The sequence below is a fragment of the Micropterus salmoides genome, unplaced genomic scaffold (assembly GCF_014851395.1).
Source record: "Micropterus salmoides isolate LMB-PRFRI ecotype aquatic unplaced genomic scaffold, ASM1485139v1 Ms_hic_scaffold_8, whole genome shotgun sequence".
Taxonomy (NCBI): Eukaryota; Metazoa; Chordata; class Actinopteri; order Centrarchiformes; family Centrarchidae; genus Micropterus; species Micropterus salmoides.
This window is the reverse complement of record NW_024044570.1, coordinates 24,755,249-24,775,775: the sequence shown is the minus strand read 5'-3', so window position 1 is coordinate 24,775,775 and position 20,527 is coordinate 24,755,249. Positions and strand designations below refer to the sequence as shown.

General features: G+C 41.4%; 2 protein-coding genes and 1 long non-coding RNA gene across 3 annotated transcripts in view; 1 reads left to right on the top strand and 2 right to left on the bottom strand.

Annotated features, from left to right (window-relative positions):
• Positions 1-1,392: 1,392 nt before the first annotated feature.
• ldha (lactate dehydrogenase A4) lies at positions 1,393-8,403 on the top strand. Its single transcript, XM_038705891.1, has 8 exons — positions 1,393-1,548; positions 4,000-4,125; positions 4,686-4,803; positions 4,938-5,111; positions 5,304-5,477; positions 5,635-5,752; positions 6,899-7,022; positions 7,173-8,403. Exons 2-8 carry the CDS (start codon positions 4,000-4,002, stop codon positions 7,335-7,337), a joined length of 999 nt encoding a protein of 332 aa, XP_038561819.1. The 5' UTR covers positions 1,393-1,548; the 3' UTR covers positions 7,338-8,403.
• On the bottom strand, positions 6,936-7,265 carry LOC119893619. The gene is made up of 2 exons (XR_005442825.1): positions 7,147-7,265; positions 6,936-7,063 (listed from the first exon to the last, which is right to left on the bottom strand). It is a non-coding gene; the product is annotated as an uncharacterized LOC119893619 (long non-coding RNA).
• A 1,260-nt stretch (positions 8,404-9,663) lies between the features above and the next one.
• tsg101a (tumor susceptibility 101a) overlaps positions 9,664-20,527 on the bottom strand; it is a 12,530-nt gene continuing 1,666 nt past the window's right edge. Inside the window, exons 3-10 of the mRNA XM_038705805.1 lie at positions 20,457-20,522; positions 19,530-19,693; positions 18,986-19,112; positions 16,921-16,978; positions 16,603-16,697; positions 11,934-12,136; positions 11,581-11,820; positions 9,664-11,105 (exon numbers count right to left, since the gene is read on the bottom strand). Coding sequence (XP_038561733.1) covers positions 11,016-11,105; positions 11,581-11,820; positions 11,934-12,136; positions 16,603-16,697; positions 16,921-16,978; positions 18,986-19,112; positions 19,530-19,693; positions 20,457-20,522 — 1,043 coding nt within the window. The 3' untranslated portion in view covers positions 9,664-11,015. The remainder of the gene's footprint in view (positions 11,106-11,580; positions 11,821-11,933; positions 12,137-16,602; positions 16,698-16,920; positions 16,979-18,985; positions 19,113-19,529; positions 19,694-20,456; positions 20,523-20,527) is intronic.

The window sequence follows — 20,527 nt, the reverse complement described above, 5'->3', positions numbered from 1 at the left end:
TTAATCAGCCCACCTACGAGAATCACCTGTGAAACACCAACGCAGCGTCACTGATGGCCGAATAGTTTTTTTAAATTCACTGAGAGTTTATAATCCAAGCAATACGGTTACATCTGTCATTTGCGACGGGATGTCACACTGTCCGTGCAGGCTTTGGTGGGCTTCACTGTTTCAACTGTGTCTTACCCCCTTGGTCCAAAACTGGATTCGCTTCTCTCCACTTAAATCAGCGGGGTGGCTTCGTCCAGTAATATACTGTCTATGGCCGGTCCCTACTGTCTAAATATCATGAACATTAAACTAAGAGCTGATTTAACTATTAGGAATTTGCTTTGTCCCTTTTGCCATCAATTTATGTTGGTGTTTTGTCATCTAGGAAATTGTGAATCATGACCTGACATTCAGTGCATGATGTTGCTCAAATAGAAAGAGTCCCATCTGTGAAAGACTTTTTTTTTGAAACAGTGGATAAAAATTACATAACTTCACATATCCCTGAATAGAGCTGCTCAAAGAACATCCAACAGCCAATGTTAGCCTACAGTATATCTGGAAATGGATACTCTTGAGAGCAAGATGTTTTGCAGTGTTGGCCAAATAGTTGATAAAGAACAATAAAAAAATGGAAATGCTATGTTGTAACTAATATGCAACTCCTGTGTCTTTTGTCAGTCGAACCAGCTCTATCAGAACAAGAACATTCTTCAGATAGGTAACACAAATGACTTGTTACACTGCTGTGGGTTGAGTAATAGGGCTTACATTGTAACTGAAACCATACAGGAGGGGGCGCTATGGCCATTTCCTTATCAGTCCATCACATTAGGCTACCTTAAAACTAAAACATAGCTTGGTGTGTTATTATTACATCAACGGCCACATTTCACAGGGCAGATACAATTTAAAAACGGTAGGCCTATATTACTGTTCTAGTAGGCTCTAAACGGGCACTAAACATCAGACATTAGACACGAGGAACAAATGCAAAATTCAAGTTGCATCCCCAACATGAGTCATTTAGGACTGATGTTAGGAAATCCGCACACGTGGGTTACTACGCTGTTATAGCCTCCCATGTATCAGACAACTGAGCCGTTGTGACAGCGGAATTATACCAAGTGTTAAATGAAATCATAAATTAATAAGCGAGCCTATTTGTAGATTGTAGATGGTAGAAGAGACATCCAATTTTCATTCAGGCTTCCGAGGACATCTTTTTAGTCGAGAATCTTTCCCACCATCCTTGAACTACATATAAGTGACGGTCTGCCAGCAACAAAACACGCAACCTGAATATTAGAAAGAAGGGGTGGTACACAAGACGCGGTCACTGCCGCATCCTTCATCGTACGTGACATGCAACATGCTCTGCAGACTCAGATCCGCCCGACCTCATTAGTATGTAAGCACGTATTGTCTACGGAGGGGGGGCAGTCTTTAAATACGGACAGACGCCTCCTCCGCGGTACCACTTCTGCGGAACAGCTGCACTCAGGAGGAGCAAACACATTCCAGCTCGTGTTTTCACTTTTTAACTGAAGCTCTAAGGTAAGATAACCCGTCTGACTACATCAGCAGACAGTGCACTTTAGGTTTCTCCGGAAGTATCATTTATTTGGAGTCATTTGCTTGTACATTGATGAAAATACGTAAAAAGAGGCCTTCGCTGACACGATGAGCATTTCAGAGGATGCAGGGAGGGGCGTGTCGCTGATAATATCGACAATGTTGATTGGTTGTGAATGAGGTTGCGCCAAGAATCCGTTTTTAATAGTTTGCATGTGTAATGAAGCTGCGAAACAATAGTAGCTGAAGCAACAGGATGTGGGCCTGGAAGTGCAGGAGTCCACTTGACACGGCTGCGAGATTGACGCCGGGGCGGATCGCTGGAATTCTAGACGATGTTTGTGATTCCACCGGCGTATATACAAATCACAAACATATATATGTATATGTGTGTGTATGGCCTATTGTTGATGAAACCCGAATCAAGTTGCACAGAGCAACACCGGGAAGGAAGTCATGCACAAAAATGGCGGAGAGAATCCGTTCATTTTTTTTTATAATAAAAAACCCTCCCGTTCGTAAATCAATATAAACATAATTAAATAAGCCAAAACAATATAACCACGAGGCACAAATATCAAGGGACTAAATCAACAAAACCTGAGTAAGTCAACAAAATCAGGCAGGCAACTCGCTCCTTGTGGGATATGAAGCTTTGCAGATAACAGGAACGGTTAATATGACCCTGTGCCAAAAGTGCTGGTGGATTTAATCGGTTTCTTTCATTGCATTAGATGATTTGTATTGCTGTAATATAGGCAGTGTTACGCATGCGTGCCCTCTACTGCCTGTGGCGTCCATCATGCAGACGGCAGCCTGCAAATAAACTGAGCACGGGATGTGTCGTGACTGCATCTACATGCTGGAACATTGGGAGGGAGGTCTTAGTGAGAGTTGTGTTGGTGCTTTTTCAGTGCTTTGCCAGATGTGCATGAATGTCACTTTTATGATCGTGTCAAAATATATTTTGAAAAATTATCTCCGGTAACACTTTTTGTGGCTTAAATCCTCTGCTTAATCAAACTAATGCCATTCTTGGCACAGTGTTACAATAAGATAAATAGTTGACAGTTGAGTCCTGTTGGCAACTACAGTTGATTGTGTGATTACATTACGAATGCACAGTGGGGAAAAAAAATAGCATGTGGAATTTTAAAGGCAAATGAAAGTTAGGATAGACCGATGTTTTGTCTGATCACATAGTGTGAAATAATTCAGGAGTGCAGAAACAACATGTTGCCTTCAGTCTGCAAAATAATAATGTGAAAGACCAGATACAACACCTCACCCGTGATACGTGACACTGCATTAGAGCTCAGTGAACCCCCACTGACCTGTTGGCGATCAAATTAAGTAAATACCACTGTGTGCTGGGAAATGTGAAATTACAAGCATGCATAAAGCAGTTTTAGTTGTCCAGTTGTGTGCAACAGCTACTTGTTGTAAGTCTATTGAGTGATAGGGCTTTGTATTGTAATTTAAACCAACCAGGAGGGGGCGCTATCTGCCATTTCCTTTTTGGTGTCCATCACATACATAGGCTATCTTTAAAGATGGCTGGTTTCTACAGCATATTTCAGCAGTAAATAAAGAAACTCTGGCCAGTATTGAACATATACTGTAATCCTGTACTCTAAGCTAACAGAGGGTCCTCCAGACCCAGCTCTCCCCAGGGCCAGGTCCTGGTATTTAGTAAGAGTTCGGTTTTAACCTCTGAGTGAGAGATAATTGGATAAAGGGATGTTGGGTATGTCTGTCCAACTTCCCATATCCTACCATGCCAACTCACCATGGAGAGGATTTATATTCTCTCAACTCAAGGAAAGTATAAGTGTGTGTTAATCATGTCAAGTACTCCACTACGTGCTTGTTTCCACATCACAGGAAAACCAGCCTAGTCATACTGGTGATGTAAACGCCTGCAAGTGTGAGCACTGCCCAACCAGGAAACATTAACAGTGGGATGTGTGTGTGTGTGTGACGTCAGCTGGGGATGGTCAGTGCTGCAGGCAGACAGGCTGCAGCCGGCAGTTGTTGCCATGGAGACCCAGAGAGGCGTTGTGAAGCAATAATTACTGTCTGCAAACCATTTATGGAAGTACACGTGATAAAGAGTGGTAAACAAGTTATGAAAAGGACACTTTCAATTCTGCAACTGAGATTAAATGAGAAATCCAAGTTTGACTCAGCCATTGTCGGATTAGAAAGTAGTCACGTACACCCCTCGTGTGAGCCTATGAGTGATCATACATTATGCAGCACTACTTTACTGCCTCGCTCTTTCAACTCTCACCCTTCCCCCTTATCCCTGCCCACTTGCCTAACACTTCTATCCCCCCTCCACCCTCCCATTGCTTTCTCCACTTGGCCTCAATGTCACTCACATGTCTTTGTCTATCCCTTGCCCTGATCCCATCTCTTTATTTTCCACAGATGTCCACCAAGGAGAAGCTGATTGGCCATGTAATGAAGGAGGAGCCTGTTGGCAGCAGGAACAAGGTGACGGTGGTGGGTGTCGGCATGGTGGGCATGGCCTCTGCCATCAGCATACTGCTCAAGGTGAGACAGAAAGAAAGAGGGAAATTTTGAACAGAAAGAGAGAGTGTTATGTGTGTTGAGTGCTGAAATGAATAAATAGAAAGTAGGTGGAAGTAGAGTGATGACAGCATAAAAGGTAAATTGGTGAAAGTACAGTTATTACAGTAGCAAAAGTGAACTCACGGGTGGCTATAAGGGGCTTTAGATAAACTTTGAAAAAGTATCAGCTTAGATGTGAATGTTGGGATAGCACTGCTATTGTTCCATTACAAATGGAATCCTCCGAGGGCTGTTGTAGTGAAATCAACTTCATTAATGCTTGGTAGAAATTAAAAATTTAACAACAAATGCTAAGAGAAACCAGATCACGGGTCTTACAATTAACAGCGCTGCTGAATAGGCAAGGCAGAGATGAATGAGGTTGTTCCTCACTTCTGTATTCATGTTATTTACTTGAAACAACACAGCCACTTTAAGTAAGCCCCACTGTAGCTTTATCCACGTAATAGATTTGCTGTAAGATACACTGTATGAAGCATATAGTAAATTGTCAAGATGACTTAATATATGTATATAATTAGGACTTGTGTGATGAGCTGGCCCTGGTTGACGTGATGGAGGACAAGTTGAAGGGTGAGGTCATGGACCTGCAGCATGGATCCCTCTTCCTCAAGACACACAAGATTGTGGGCGACAAAGGTGAGAACACACAAAAATAACTGCAACCTCTGACTCTTCAAAAATTTAGTTTTGTTCTGGTATGTCACCTGACCCGCATTAAATGACCGTTACTAAAACAGTACAGAACATCACCTCTTTTGTCAATTTGTCAGACTACAGTGTGACAGCCAACTCCAAAGTGGTGGTGGTGACAGCTGGTGCCCGTCAGCAGGAGGGAGAGAGCCGTCTTAACCTGGTGCAGCGCAACGTCAACATCTTCAAGTTCATTATCCCAAACATCGTCAAGTACAGCCCCAACTGCATCCTGATGGTGGTTTCTAACCCAGGTTAGACAGACAGGGGGTGTGAATGAGTGAGGGAGGAGGGAAATGTGAGGAGAGAAGGTGTGGCGTGGCATGAAATAGAGTTGAGGGGGTACTAGAGAAAACTATGTCTAAAATATGATCTAACACATAATTCAGCAGTGATCAAAGGATCATCATTTTTAAGAGTCGTCGCCTTTCATTCCTTACTTTCAGTGGACATTCTGACCTACGTGGCCTGGAAGCTGAGTGGTTTCCCTCGTCACCGCGTCATTGGCTCTGGCACCAACCTGGACTCTGCCCGTTTCCGCCACCTCATGGGAGAGAAGCTCCACCTCCACCCTTCCAGCTGCCATGGCTGGATCATTGGAGAGCATGGAGACTCCAGTGGTATGCAGCTCTGACTAAAAATAAAATCTCTGCCAGCCTTCCACTGTGTCAGTTTGTTGGTCCGTGGCAAACTTTAGGTTGCCATGGTTGCCTTTCTGTATACCCTTTGTATTTAAGATGAACTAATTTATCACTATTATATTTCTGTTTCTCATAGTGCCTGTGTGGAGCGGTGTGAATGTTGCTGGGGTTTCTCTGCAGAGCCTCAACCCACAGATGGGGGCTGAGGGTGACAGTGAGAAATGGAAGGAGGTTCATAAGATGGTGGTTGATGGGTGAGTTCAAATGATTTTCCAGTAATCTGCTGATGAGCCAAAAAGTCTTCCTGAATTACCCTGCAAACCACATTTCTCTCACACACTCATACAGCTTAATCTACAGAGCAATCTGCCATGTGCTTACAGGCCATCTGTCCAGCACTGAGGTGGGAGCAATAAATAATGTTTTGTTGAGACTGATCTTTAGGGTTTAATGGCCTAGTCACCTTAGCCTATTAACATAAATCTTCCAAAAGCCCAACAGGCACAATTGAATCCAGTGGCCCTGACAAGCCCTGTTGAGAAATTTGATCAGTACTGTGAGCCAAAAGGCAAGCAGTACACACTAGAGCCTGGCAGCTAGTGCAAACAAAAAAGCTATGCTACTGCCTGTAACACAATACTGCACATTAGTGCCCATGGTCTCACTTACACTCCTGAGTGTGCGTTAATGAATTACAGGTCTTATTCCTGAGTAAAGACAGGTTTGCCTTAAATTAATGACTTATGAGTTACTTATACCCGTTTATGAACCTGCATTATGAATGTGTGTCATTCCTTTAAAAGAGCATGATGCAACAGTTAACCCTGTAAACTTTGCTATTGTACCATTATTTCATTGTCAGCCAGTCAACCTGACTGAACTCACAAAAGCTAGGTGTTCAGGGAGGTCAACCATGTACAACACAATAGTTGATTCATCAAAGATATTTGCAAAAGTTTCAGGTATGAAATAAAAGCTTTCAAAAGAGTGACAAAGTGGTAAATGTACACAATTGGTGTCTCATGACCCATACTGAACAACTGTTACTGAAACTATTATTCTGTTGCTCCATCAGAATGTCTCTTTTGTCAATTTGTCAGACTACTATGTGACAGCCAACTCCAAAGTGGTGCTGGTGCTGCCAGTTGACTCACAGGGAGCTTACCTCAGGCATAGATAAATATAAACTTCCCCCCACAAAACAGCATTAGATATTTAACGAACATGCAAGATTTGTGCTTCTTTCATGGTGATAAACAGATGAATGTTCAGCATTAAACTAGGGATATTAGAGGAAAATGTAATAGTGGGAGCAAACAGTCTCAAATATCACAGCAGATTGACCGCTTTATTTTCTCATCACTTGACTGTAAATGGTTTCCCTTATGTGTCCACTGCAGGGCCTACGAGGTTATCAAACTGAAGGGCTACACTTCCTGGGCCATTGGCATGTCTGTGGCTGACCTGGTGGAAAGCATCTTGAAGAACCTGCACAAAGTGCACCCTGTGTCCACACTGGTCCAGGTGAGGAGATTGGGAGCAAGCCATACACGTTTTGGCAAATCCTACATGATGAAATTCATTGTATCGATTAATTACCACAAACATTCTGTACACATCTTCAAATATTCTGAAATGATCCGCTGACCTTGTGGTGCTCCCTTCATCTGACAGGGTATGCATGGAGTGAAGGACGAGGTCTTCCTGAGCATCCCTTGTGTCCTGGGAAACAACGGCCTGACAGATGTGATTCACATGACACTGAAGGATGAAGAGCAGAAACAGCTGGTGAAGAGTGCTGAGACCCTGTGGGGTGTACAGAAGGAGCTCACCCTGTGAAGAGCGCTCCTTTGAATTCACCAGTCCACTCCTAAAACCATACTCTGTGTTTGATCCCCTCCCACTGTACCTCCTGTATCCCTCACGGCAACAGCCGAATGAAACATCTGAATATCTAAAAAAAAAAAAAAAAGGCCAAGTGTTTGTAGCTAAACCAGTGGAAGTTAGATTTTTACCTTCAGATAGTCAAACATGGGTGTCATTTTCCTTTGCTTCCTCCCACTCGTCCCACTCCCTCCATAACTGGATTCTCAACACAACTCATGCATTTAGCATTTGAGAGAGCGGTTATATATGTTGTCCTGCCTACAAAAGAAAAGTAAAGCATTTTCATAGTGGCATATAAATTCTATGTACTGTACGTTACCGTCTTTGTTTGCTGCATCTGTACACTCCAATGTTTGTAGTTTGTATTTATTCTGTGATTGTTGCCAGTTTTTTTTTCCTCCACTTGGTAGTCTCTGTTTTATTTTTTTTTTATTTGGAGTATAATGGAGACATTCCATTCTTTGTGAGGAGAGCTTCCTATTCACCCACAGTCATAACAATACTGCTGCATATATCACTGGGCCAAAATCCACTGATACCAAAGTACCTTATCATTTGAGAAAAGCAATGCTACGTGTGCTGGTTGGCATTGAAGACAAACACCTAACCACAAGTGCATTGACAGAAAAAACTATTTTTAAATGCAAGGTTTCAAAAGAGGTTGCTACTGAGGCAACTTGACACAATTTAACTTAGCAAAGATATAACAGAGAGCCAATAGGAAATAGTCAGCTACAATCATGACCAGGGTTGTGGTTATGAATCATAACAGAAGGTAACAATCATGAAGAAGGTGTTTGTGGGCACACTAAATACCTTCAACGGATTCTGTATTATTTTTCTCTGCCCGACTCTGAAAAAAAAAAAAAAAAAAAAGGATATCAGGAGAAAAACGATGGTATTAAAACTGTTAATACTTTTAAGATCTGTTTATGTATTAATGTTACGTTATCTGTCATGGCAGCTGGATATTGATTATTATTTGCCGTAACATCAAATAAATCTGCCAGGATAATGATACAAGTCTCTACTATCGTGTTTGTCATCCAACATGACTGGTTTGTACACTGAACAAAATTATAAATGCAACACTTGTGTTTTATCCCCCATTGATCGTTAGCTGAACTCAAAGATTTAAGACTTTCTCTATATACACAAAAGGTCAATTTCTCTCAAATATTGTTCACAAATCTGTTAGTGGGTGTGGCATATCAAAATGCTGATCAGACAGCATGGGTATTGCACAGGTGTGCCTTAGGCTGGCCACAATAAAAGGCTAGTCAAAAATGTGCCCTATAAAGTGAAAACCTGGATTCATCTGTGATGAGAACACCTCTCCAAAGTGCCAGATGCCATCAAATGTGAGCATTTGCCCACTCAAGTCAGTTATGACGATGAACTGCAGTCAGGTCGAGATCCCGATTAGGACAACGAGCATGCAGATGAGCTTCCCTGAGATTGTTCCTGACTGCAGAAATTCTTTGGTTATGCAAACCGATTGTTGCAGCAGCTGTCCGGGTGGCTGGTCTCAGACGATCTTGGAGGTGAAGATGCTGGATGTGGAGGTACGCATCTAGCATCTGGTGTGGTTACACGTGGTCTGCGCTTGTAAGGCCGGTTGGGTGTACTGCCAAATTCTCTGAAAGGCCTTTGGAGACGGCTTATGGTAGAGAAATGAACATTCAATTCACAGCCAACAGCTCTGGTGGATATTCCTGCAGTCAGCATGCCAATTGCGCGCTCCCTCAAAACTTGCAACATGTGTGGCATTGTGCTGTGTGATGGAACTGCACATTTTTGAGTGGCCTCTTATTGTGGCCAGCCTAAGGCACACCTGTGCAATACCCATTCTGTCTGATCAGCATCTTGATATGCCACACCTGTGAGGTGGATAGGCCTTTTGTGTCCATAGAGAAAGCCTTAGATCTTTGAGTTCAGCTCATGATGGATGGGGGCAAAAACAAACGTGTTGCATTTATAATTTGCTTCAGTTTATGTGTTCACAGGGCAGCTGTGGGCCAACACGAGGCAGGCAAGAGATTTTTATGCAGGAGATCAAAATATGGTCACTATATCTGTGATATCATGGCGAACATGTACACCTAGGTAACTACTGCTGCACCTGCTGACATACCAGTATTTTAAAATGTTTAGTCAGCAAGAACAAAAATACTATCAATTACAGTAGTTCACAAAGTATTTTCTGCGATTTTAGAGTGCGGGTGTACGACAATTATGAAAACTACATAATGAATACTTAAATGACCAGAAAGAGATGAACAGTTCAATCAGATTTATTTTGTTTCTACTGATTTACATAAATCTACAGATATAAAAGAACAGGTGGTCTATGGTTCAATTGGAAACAAGAAAAAATAACAGTAGATATTCTATCATACAATTCAAAGTGCATTTAGTAAAAGGCTAATTTAAATGAGACCTGTTTGCAAACTTTACATAAGTTAACTTCTTGATTAGTATAGTTCTTTATGTTTTGTACCCTAGTCCTTTATTAGGCTTTATTCACAACTTTTTCCTTGTGTTTACTGAAAACCTAAATCTCTCAGCAGGACTGAGAATGAGTCGACAGCATAAGGAAAACGGAAAAGTAAAGAAAGAAATACAGAATTTCCTTTGTAAAACCTCTCTAGAAGGTCATCCACCTTAAACAGAGTGAAACAACCACTGTACAAGAGTGACTGGTTAAATGCAGTCAGACTGGAGGGCAGACCTGAGCAGCTGACATAAAATGAAAGAACCTCACTCACACCATTGGGAAGAGACACACAGAGCAGGGAGAAACGAATAGTGTGGACAAGAGACATGGAAGCTCATTCAGCTCATTAACAGACTCGAACAAGACACTGACAAAACACAATTCAGGTCCACGTTCATCATCAAATCTACTGTATGAAAGGCGATCACTTTGACTCCATGGCTACTGAACATGAGCCAGACCTCATACAGCATTAAATCCTTAGGCTGAACCCCCTGTCCTTCCTGAAAGGTTGCTCTGGGTTTTTATATCAAAGCCTAACCTTTTCATTATGAAGTGTGTGGACATATGGCTCTCTCTAAAGCCCCTCGCTACTAGCCCCTAACAATTTGTGCTTACTAGCCTGGCAAAGAGACTGCTAACAGAACCTGTGGCTACCCTGGAGCGCATGAACATATACAGGTCAACATACAAACCACAAACTAGAGTAGACCATATTAGTAGTTACCAATATGGCATGTGTGTTAAGCACATGCCATATTGTACATGGTTCACAATGTAGTCTGTGGCTTTTATTTAATGTTGGGGCACAACAGTAACTGTGTAATGTCTTGCAAAATGATCTCAAAGAAGTATTTGGTCAGATCAAAATACAAATAATGTCAGAGTACAACAGTGGCCACAGTTTTCACTGCTGAACAAGACAGTCCGATTCTTCATAAATGTTGTATATTTAGGGAGTCTCTGTTGTTGCTGTTCACATTTCTGTCACACAAGAACAGATTTTATAGAGATTAAAAAGAGGGCAGCTGTTTGAACTAAAAAAATACATTAAAAAGGGAATACAACAGAGGAGGAAGAGAAGAGGGTAAAGGAGCACGAACATATCAATGTTTCCCGGTAGTCAGTGTGCGTCAGTAGAGATCACTAAGGCCTGCAGTCTTGCGGGCTTTCTGCATGAGGGCACGAAGCTGGAACTGCTTTCTGGACAGAAGGCGTACATGCTGTAACAAAAGAGAATTGAGAAATCAATAAGGCTGAAATCACACAGGACTCAAGTGTGTTTATATCTGTGTCTTAAAGCATATCTACACAAGAGCCATTTCCTTCGCGTCTTTCATTCATCCTTCTGACTCAGCGTTTCTATTTTAATCCATAATGCTGTGTACAAATGCTCTGCAACACCGCGTGTTTTACTCGTTTCATGCGCGTTTAAATAAGACCCGAAGCATATTTTTACGCTTCAAGTCTATTTTCTTCTGTTTTATGCACATAATTACAGTGATTGTGTGTTGGGATCTGAGCGCTGTCAAAATGCGTGACCTACACTAAGTAATGTGCCTGAATGCATCCTGTGTAGTAGACACTGCCTGAGACTGAGACTAAAGCTGCTGCTCTGCTAATGAGCCGCTTTCACGTTGCAGGCCATGTAGACATTATGATGTTGTGCCTTAGTGGCAGCTGTGATGATGTGGTCACCTTGAGAAAAACTTCCAGGTCTATGACGCCCCTGCGGAGAGCCTCTCCCAGGTAGAAGATAGTATCCTCAATTGCATTTTCTTCAGCATACAGGTTTAGGATCTGTTTGTACAGCGGAGCTGTGGGCACAATGACGTCATCAATGTCATTGTTCTCTGACTGGTTCTCCATCTTCTCCAAGGCCTCACTCAGCTCCTCGTCCTTTCTCTTCAACAGCTCGATATTCCTGTCAACCTCATTCTAGTGGAAACGCAATGATTACAACCAAATCCTTTTTGTTATTATGGCAAAGTAACGATATGAGAGAGAAGGAAAAAAAAAAATACAGATGTAAAAAGAGCAGGCTCACTCACCACTTCCTGATCCAGTCTTGAGACCATCTCCTCCAGTTTCTGATGTCCTTTCTTCAGGTCTTCCTCTGTTCGCTTCAGGGCATCCAACTCTGCCTGAGCTCTGTCCATCTCCTCCTTCATCCTCCAGCGAAGCTTGTCACTCACAGCTGAAATCAGAGACGCGCGGATGGTGTCCTCGCCAATGGTGCCATCTCTGCTCGGGCCTTAAGAGGAAGAGTTTCAGAAGAGATGTGAGACCGTGAACCGAAGAAACAGAAAACAGCAGCTGGCAAAACTTTTAATATTCAAACAATATCCTGTAAAATCGCTGAGGTATGCAATGATAGTAATTAAGTGCACCACCCGCTGTGAGTCCAGTCCATTGTGAAAAGTCATGTTGTTGTGTAGAGTTTTGCAATATAAACATCTAAAACCTGAGGCGCAGCCTTGCTCTGTTTGGGACTGTGAGCTGCACTTTACCGGAGCTGCTCAAGTTATGTGTGTGGATTTGTGGTGAGTGTTTTCCAGTTGGTTTCAGTTTCACATGCAACATGCAGTCCCAAACTGTGTCGGTCAAATGGTCTAAAGGGGATCATTCTAGCAGAGAAATAAAGTAATGCACAGCAGAGTATAGGACATATGAATCCTAATTAAATGATGATGTCAGTCTCGTCATATTACGTTTTTCTTGACATGAAAAACATGAGCAGAAATCCTGTTGAAACACAGCAGCTCTTAAAGTTCAGGAATTTATAACTTGAATTAAAATGAACTTATTTGAGTTGAAAAGGTGCCACATGCACAGACCCAAACAAAAGACTCAAAAGCGGAGGGAGGACTAAATCATGCCCGCATATGTGCTGACTCTGCAGAGATGTTATTAAATTAGAAAAGTTGATCTACAGAAGAAAGTTTATTTAAAAGCAACAGCTACAGAATGCCTGAAAAGCGTCACTGCATATATTCTATTAATTTTTTATATTTTGATTTGTCACCTGTGTTTGCCTTTACATAAATTATTAGACTTTTCCACCATAAACTGAGGCAGAAATTTTCACCAGAATGCAGGAAATTAAGTCTTCAATTGAATAAACATTAAATAAATGTTCTGGCATTTCAAGAAATCTTCCCCATAATGCATGAAAACCGTCTCTGGGTTGACACAGTTTATGGAGGGACACAGGTTTGTTCTCCCAATTTAGGTTATGATGTTGTAGTGGTGGAATGTAAAGAAGTACAAATACTTCGTTACTGTACTTAATTTTTAAGCTCTTGCATCTTTTTAAGCCAAATATCAACTTTTTACTCTGTTACATTCTGCACGAGACCTCGTTACATCAGTATTAGTAGCCTTTGCAGCGCACATGAGTGAAGCAGCACTGAAAAACAAATGTACAGTAAAAGTGGTAAAGCCGACTCAGCGCGAATCAACTTAAGCCAGCTGATGCGACACTGGCATACGCAGTGATAATCCAGCGCTGGACGGCCCCGCCTCTCTTTCCTGTCAAAGGTGAACACGAATGTTTAAAACTTTGATGAGAGGATGAAGAGGGACTATCCTTCTAGGCATGAGAAGAGGAAAAATAAACTCAATGACAGTGAAGTGCAGGAACAGCAGTCAGGTAAACACGTGTTCTCTCCTCTCATAGTCTGATGTAGATCACAATTAGCCTAATGTGCAGCTGAGCAGCACCGCTCTTGTCTGTCTGTGTCTTGGTAGCTTGCCAGACTGTGTCTGAACAATGTTAGTGAAAGACAACTCTTTATTACGTTTGATAAACGCAGACGTGCCACGTTGTTTATAAACTGTAGCTCGGAAAAAGATGACGATTGCACGTGGAAATGCGTTCATATGTGTGTATACGAAAGTAAACTTGCGCATTCCCGCATGAAACATCTGTGGGACCAGTCCAGACAGGATGTGATCATGGCACTCCTCATACATCATTTAAAAACAAGACAGTGACGTTTAGTTACAACTCTGGACTAATGCATGATGGCAGGGCTCCAGACTAACTTTTCTGACCTGAAAGAGAACCGTCCTGCAAAACAATTTGGACCGTCATGAAGTTAACGTAAAGCATCCCAAAATCAAAATGTTGTTTCTTTACTTTATTATCCTCAATAGTTGTTAATGACATAATAAATGATTATAAATTGATCAAATAAATAATATTTATTTTGCTTAATTCAAACAAAAAGATTTATAAACAAAAATGAAGAGTTATCTGTTGGGGTACCTTTTTACCTTGATGATAAATTATTTAATTTCAATTCAGTGATAAACACCTGGATTTTGATTCAGCAGCTTTTCTGCTCATGTTCAAAACTTTCGGCACATTCAGAACCTCACATAGCTTTGTTCTCTGAAATGTCCAGAAGAAAATCGTAATATTATGAGACTAACATCATTATTTAATGAGAATTCATAATCTTTTTTTAAAAGTCTACCGGACCTATACTCTGCTGTGCTCCCCATCAGACTGTACTGAATGAGACAAGTGCACTGCACTTCAGAGGTAGAAACTGAAACCATTACTGCCAATCAGGCAGACATCTCAGCGCAAATCCTCATGTTATCTTCTGCAGCTCCAATAAAGTGCAGCTCGCAGTCCCAAATAGAGCCAGATTGTGCTTCAGGTTTTAGATGTTTATAAAGCAAAACTCTACCAGCAAGTCAGCTGGTTCCTTTACGATCACGCCGTATGCCGAGTTTCATCAACTGGGTGGAGATGATTCTCGCCGCGAGCCGACGTTATCAGAATATTGATTTGTTTTTCACTGCGTGACAAGATTGATGTGTGACACTTAACGCTGGCCTACACAGCGCGATTGAGAGGTCAACAAGCCATTTGTGACTGAGAGGACAGATAGACCTGTACCGCGGGAACAGGTGAGCAGCCAGCCTCCTGTGTGAGTCCGGCGTGACTGTAGTAACTGCGTGAGAAGATGGCCTCCGTTGTAGTCAGCGCTCAGTCGGTTCAGTTTCTCATTTGCTAAGTGATCATAATAAATAAACACATAGGTCTAATGTTACAATCCCTTTTGTCCTACAGAATATTTCTCTTCGTCCCAAAGACATTTTCTATCGTCCCCAGGACGACGTTAGCAGTGGATTCACATTGACTATTAAAATGTTGATTAGCATGGCTGACTGGGCAATATGGATGTCCTTCTCAGTAAATAATAAGCATCACATATTCAGAAAGTCATTTTATAAATAGTGTTTTACATTTGAAAATGTATTGGATGAAACCTGGGGGAGCCAGTTTGAATGGGCCTGATGCAGCTGACTACATTAATTTATAGAAATGATCTATAATTTACAGGGGCTATGCTTTAGTTTGTCAGTAGAGTAGATGTACAGTACAGGAACAGACTCCAGACACTCAACCAGACCCAGTACAGATGTCTTTAGGAGGTCCCACAGACAGGTGAAACCCTGGCAGCCTCAGCCAGTACGAGCGCAGCCAGAGATGTACAGCCAGCAACAGATACAAGCAGCTTAGACCCTAATGGAACAGTTACTGCTCCACCACATGACCCTGCAGATTGGCCCCCAGTCTTAACAGACTTCATGAGGACTGAGTTAGTGTGCAGGGGTGGCTCAGATCATACCTAAGTGAGTATAAATTCCACAGTCTAAAAATACACCATTACTAGTCCTTGAAGTCCTGAATTCAAAATGTTACTTAAGTAAAATAAGTTATTATCTACAGAAGGGCTCCTTTAAAAAAGTGTTATTATAGTATATAATAATATTCTTCTTATTTCACTAAAATATACATGTAAAAGTATTTTAATGTTATAGTTTGTCAATGTGCCGAGCCAATTTTAGATATTTGTATACTACTAGGTAGTTTAGTAGTACAGTAGTAAGTGTATTATGTTTTTATGTAAAAACTAAAATGATCAAATGTAGTAAAGTAATATGTAAAATACTACCCTCTGAATTATAGTGAAGTAGGAGTGTAAAGTAGCAGAAAAGGGAATTACTCAAGTATAGTACAAGTATATCAGAATTGTACCTAAGCACAATACTTGTAAATGTACTAGTAAACGTAGTTCGTTACCACCACTCCCGATGGATGTCTAGAGAGTCAAGACCAACTCATGTGCAGTCAAGTCAGCACTACAAATGTCAGAGTTGATTCAGCCTTGAGATCTGAGTAGTCTACAGGCAAACTCATTTCTTCTGCTTTGCTAATTATAGGAGACAGCTTAAGCTCCTCCTGTACTCTGGTCCTTGACCAGCATTTCACTGGTGCAAACTGATGTTGGGACAGCCGATGGGTCCCCTGATAGTTTTGTCTTTGTGTGGAGTTACTGTTCCGATCCTAAAGATAGCGCTCTTTGGCCTTTAATGCTCCCTCCTCTAGTTACACTAATGACCTTTTGCTGGGGGCTCAGCACGCCACCGAAGTCACACAGAGGGTGAGAGAGTTTGAGTCAAAAGGTCAAATGTCTTGATTCAGGTTTAGCTGAAGACGTTGGAAAGCAGGAAATGTATTGGTTATTTGAGGGGTGAATTAAGCTTTTGCTAAGTATTGAATCATTCTGTTATATATTAAGACAAAAAAAGACAAATGTGTGTGGAGAAGTGAAAACAATAACAATTTCTAAGAGAACATTCAAATGTACTGATGATAAAGAAAAATAAAGCCCCCCAGATACTAAATGTGATACATACCCACTGTGGCAACTGGAGTCTGGGTGGGATAATGAGCAGGTCCAGCAGTGGCAGGGTAAGAGTTGCCCCCCGGGTACTGGTATGCTGGATAGCCTCTGCAAATAACAAAGAGCTAATGCTTTACAATTCCCCCCTTTTTAAATGTCCGTAACATTTAGCTATAAATGTAACTGAACCAGTTGTACAGCGTTTTAATAATATACTTCTGTGTGATACGCTGCTGAAGGAACCCCAAAAACATTGCCAAGACAGGTTTGTTGGGAAATACAGTGTGTGAAGTCGGGGAGACGGTTGAGAACTGCTTGAGAAACATCTTACCCCTGGTTCGGATTTGGGCTGTAGGGTGAGACCGCAGGCATACCAGGCATGTAGGAAGCTGAGGTACAGAGATAGTTGAACAATCAGGACATGTACGTAAACTGTTAAAACATTTCTCTCTCTCGTTCTCAGGGACACATTCACTTTCATTTTTCCATGGTGAGCTATGGTGGTATATGAGCTCCATCTGGTGCTTAAGGAAATAAATGCATCGCTTTAAACATGATGCAATAATAAGGCATGTGTACCAGTATACATGCAAAAACATTAACCTAAACCATTAACCTAAAAGAGCTGAACCACTGTCACAGTATGAAAATGCTGTGTTCCCTGACAATATGTAAAAAACAGTACCTGGATGACGTACTTGAAAACATTTTCAATAAAAAATACTATCGGTAAGTAATCTATCACACAAAACATCACTAACACCACTTCTTAAGTAAAATGAAAATAATCAATTTAATAAAAAAACTTTCTATTACTTAAAAGGGCAAATGCATACACATGAGCTCATGTATGCCTTTGCTAAACCTGGTGTTTTGAACATTACAATATTAACCTTTAATTTCGAAAATTTTAAATGATAAGCTACAGTATTAGCAAACCCCAAACAGGTAACATACCTGTTCAACATTCACTATAAAGTCAGAAGATACAATTACGTTCAGTTACATTAAGTTGATTTTGTTATGTTTTAAGGCAAACAGTCAACTTATGGCAACAACATTGTAAAACATCACTTTGAAGAAAAACAAATCAATTCAGAAAAGGTTTTCAATGTATTGGAAATTACACTCAGTTGCCAGTTTATTAGGTACACTCAGCTAAATCTAAATCAGTTTAAGCCCTGCAATTAAGCCTACCCTTAATGAAGGCTATAATGTTTCTTAGGTGTAATTAACTTTATGGATATTTTGGAAGCTGTAGCTTGCTGTGCTTATGAATGGTGTTGGTTTTTTTTAAGAGGTGTTTCTAATATTTAGTCTCCCAACACTGATATATAAATGGGGCGGCCAAAATATTAGAAACACTTTTCAAGGCACATAGCCCCTTTTCCACTGCATGGTACCAGCTCGACTCGCCTCGACTTTACTCGTCTTTTTTGGTTTTCCATGGTGGAAAAGTTGTACCTGTACCTGCTACCAGGTACTTTTTTCGTATCACCTCCGTCGAGGTTCTAAGTGAGCTGAGGCGATACTAAAATGTGATGTGAAGCAGCAGACTACTGATTGGTCAGAGAGAATCGTCATTATTCACTGCATCATCATTGCGCGCGCCAAACAAGTTTTATATTTTACAATTTTCATACGTTATTTCATCACTAAATCCACTTATAAGAAGTTCTGAGGTGAGAAATCAACTGTGTATATTTTGAATATTGACAGTTTCACAAAAAGTGATGGCGGAACAAAAAAGTTTTCGGAGTTGAGGAGCTCCACAAGTGGCGGCGGGGGAAGCCTGCGGAGGAGCCTGCGAGGCCGGCCAGCTGCCCGTTCACAGAGCACTCAGGTCCCACAGTCACACAGACCGCTGCAGCAACAACGGCAGAGGAAAACACAGCTGTAAGGTTTTCATACCGCTTATCTGTCTTTATATTCTGAGTAATGTTGCTCTTGGTGGGAACTGTTGGGCTTCTGTAAATATCATCACAGAGTACGGTCTAGACCTGCTCTTTTATGAAAAGCGCTGTGAGATAACTGTTGTTGTGATTTGGCGCTATATAAATAAAATTGAATTGAATTGAATTGAAACGTTTTAACTTAAATCAAGACACAGCTCTGTGTGGGTCGCTGGTGTGTGTGTCGAATTGAACATTACATCGCAGCAGTTGTGTGTGGAGTTGCTATGATGACCAGCTACAGGGGTAGGAAATCGGAGGATGGCAGGCCAAAACCAAGTCTAGGAGGGTTGAGCTGGTACTGGTAATGGAAAAATGGCATATGCAAATGCTTCTATTCTGGCACAATCTCACTTTGTAATTCTTTTCTACTTACACTTGCAGACAACACCATAGCCACGTAGATTACCCAGTTTATTTGCAACAAAAATTTATTTCACTCACGGTTAGGAGGTCCAGCTGCTTGGAAGGCTTGATAGGGGGCTTGTGTGGTGGGGCGGGAAAACACAGGAGGCTCCTCTCCAAACACCACAATCATCACCTGAATCAGACCATACAGGTCTGACTGAGGCTGTAAGACATACAAGTCAAGGGAAAGTTTTATTAACCAAGACAACTAATGCAGAATATTATTTAAAATGACCAAAAGGCAAGTCAATGTTCAAATACTATCTAAAGCCACAGTTACCTTTATGGCCCTCCATGCCATTTTTTGCTGACTGACTGGTAGTCATAGACATATCTAAATATTCCAAGAGCTACAGTTACGCTTGCAAATAGTGTTGTATGTTAGAGCCACTCAAAAATGTCACTGCTGCAGGTAAACCTCAGATCTTCTACAACATTACGTGATGCTTTTGTATTGCTTTTCTTATTATCCATTTTCAATCTATGTTTTTTTACATTTTACAAATTCCAGTTAGTGTCATTGCCTAAATAAACAGTCTATACATAAAAACAGAATAGTGTGTGAAGACCTCACACTTACATGCTTCCACTCATGTAGATAAGGCAGGTAGATCTTGCCGTTGGCATCGATGTGCTTGCCAGTTTTAATCATCATGGCACTGGTAGGTTTGACAAAGCATATGGGAGGGTTGTAGGGATATGTGTCTAGCAACCACAGACACACTGGGATGTTGTAGATATTGCCTACAGGAGACACACACACACACACACACACTATGACATCTCAGCATTTTCTGTTTTCAGGAGCACAGGGGAGCTCTGCATAAAGACAAACAGCAATTACAATACACTGCATACAGTGTTCCCTGCATATTGACTTTACTTGGGAGGACCGCCCAGATATATTTGGCGACCCATTTTAGCATTTTGCAAGAAACACAGAAAGAGATGTTGTCTGGTATTATGTTACAGGACGAGGACACGGTGCATATCTTACAAGCATGGACCAGGTAAAGCAACAGTGAGCAGTGATCACACTAGTGCAGATGTCATTCGATACCATGTTGGTTTCAATATGGCACGTCATTAACAAGCCTGCTCCACATGCGGCGCACCTGCTGCTGAAAACGGGATTGCAGGTAGAAAATTCAAAAGACAAGTTCTGTGTCTTTTCGGCGACTTTATAAAATGTACTGCTGATGGAGAAAGTCAGCAGAGCAGAGACATACAAGGAGAGAGAAACAGAAAGAGGCAGGGCAGGCCGGTGTGTTTGTACTAAGAGACCAGAGCTGTAGATTTGTGCGTGTGTGTGAGGAAAAGAGAACTGAGGGAAAAGGCAGTAGATTCAAGTGTAACACTAAATAATAAATAAATATACCTCGCATTTGTTACTCACTCCACTCGAGTAGGAAGAAATTGTAGGTAAGCAATTAACCACAGCTAAACACAATCAGACACACAACTTTCTATACTTCAGTCTTTCAGATTCAAAAAGGACATTCTTTACCTCTGTAGCTGACTGGGACAGTTCCTGTCAAGCTCATCAGGTCTCTTGTGGAGCCATCATTAAACACTGAA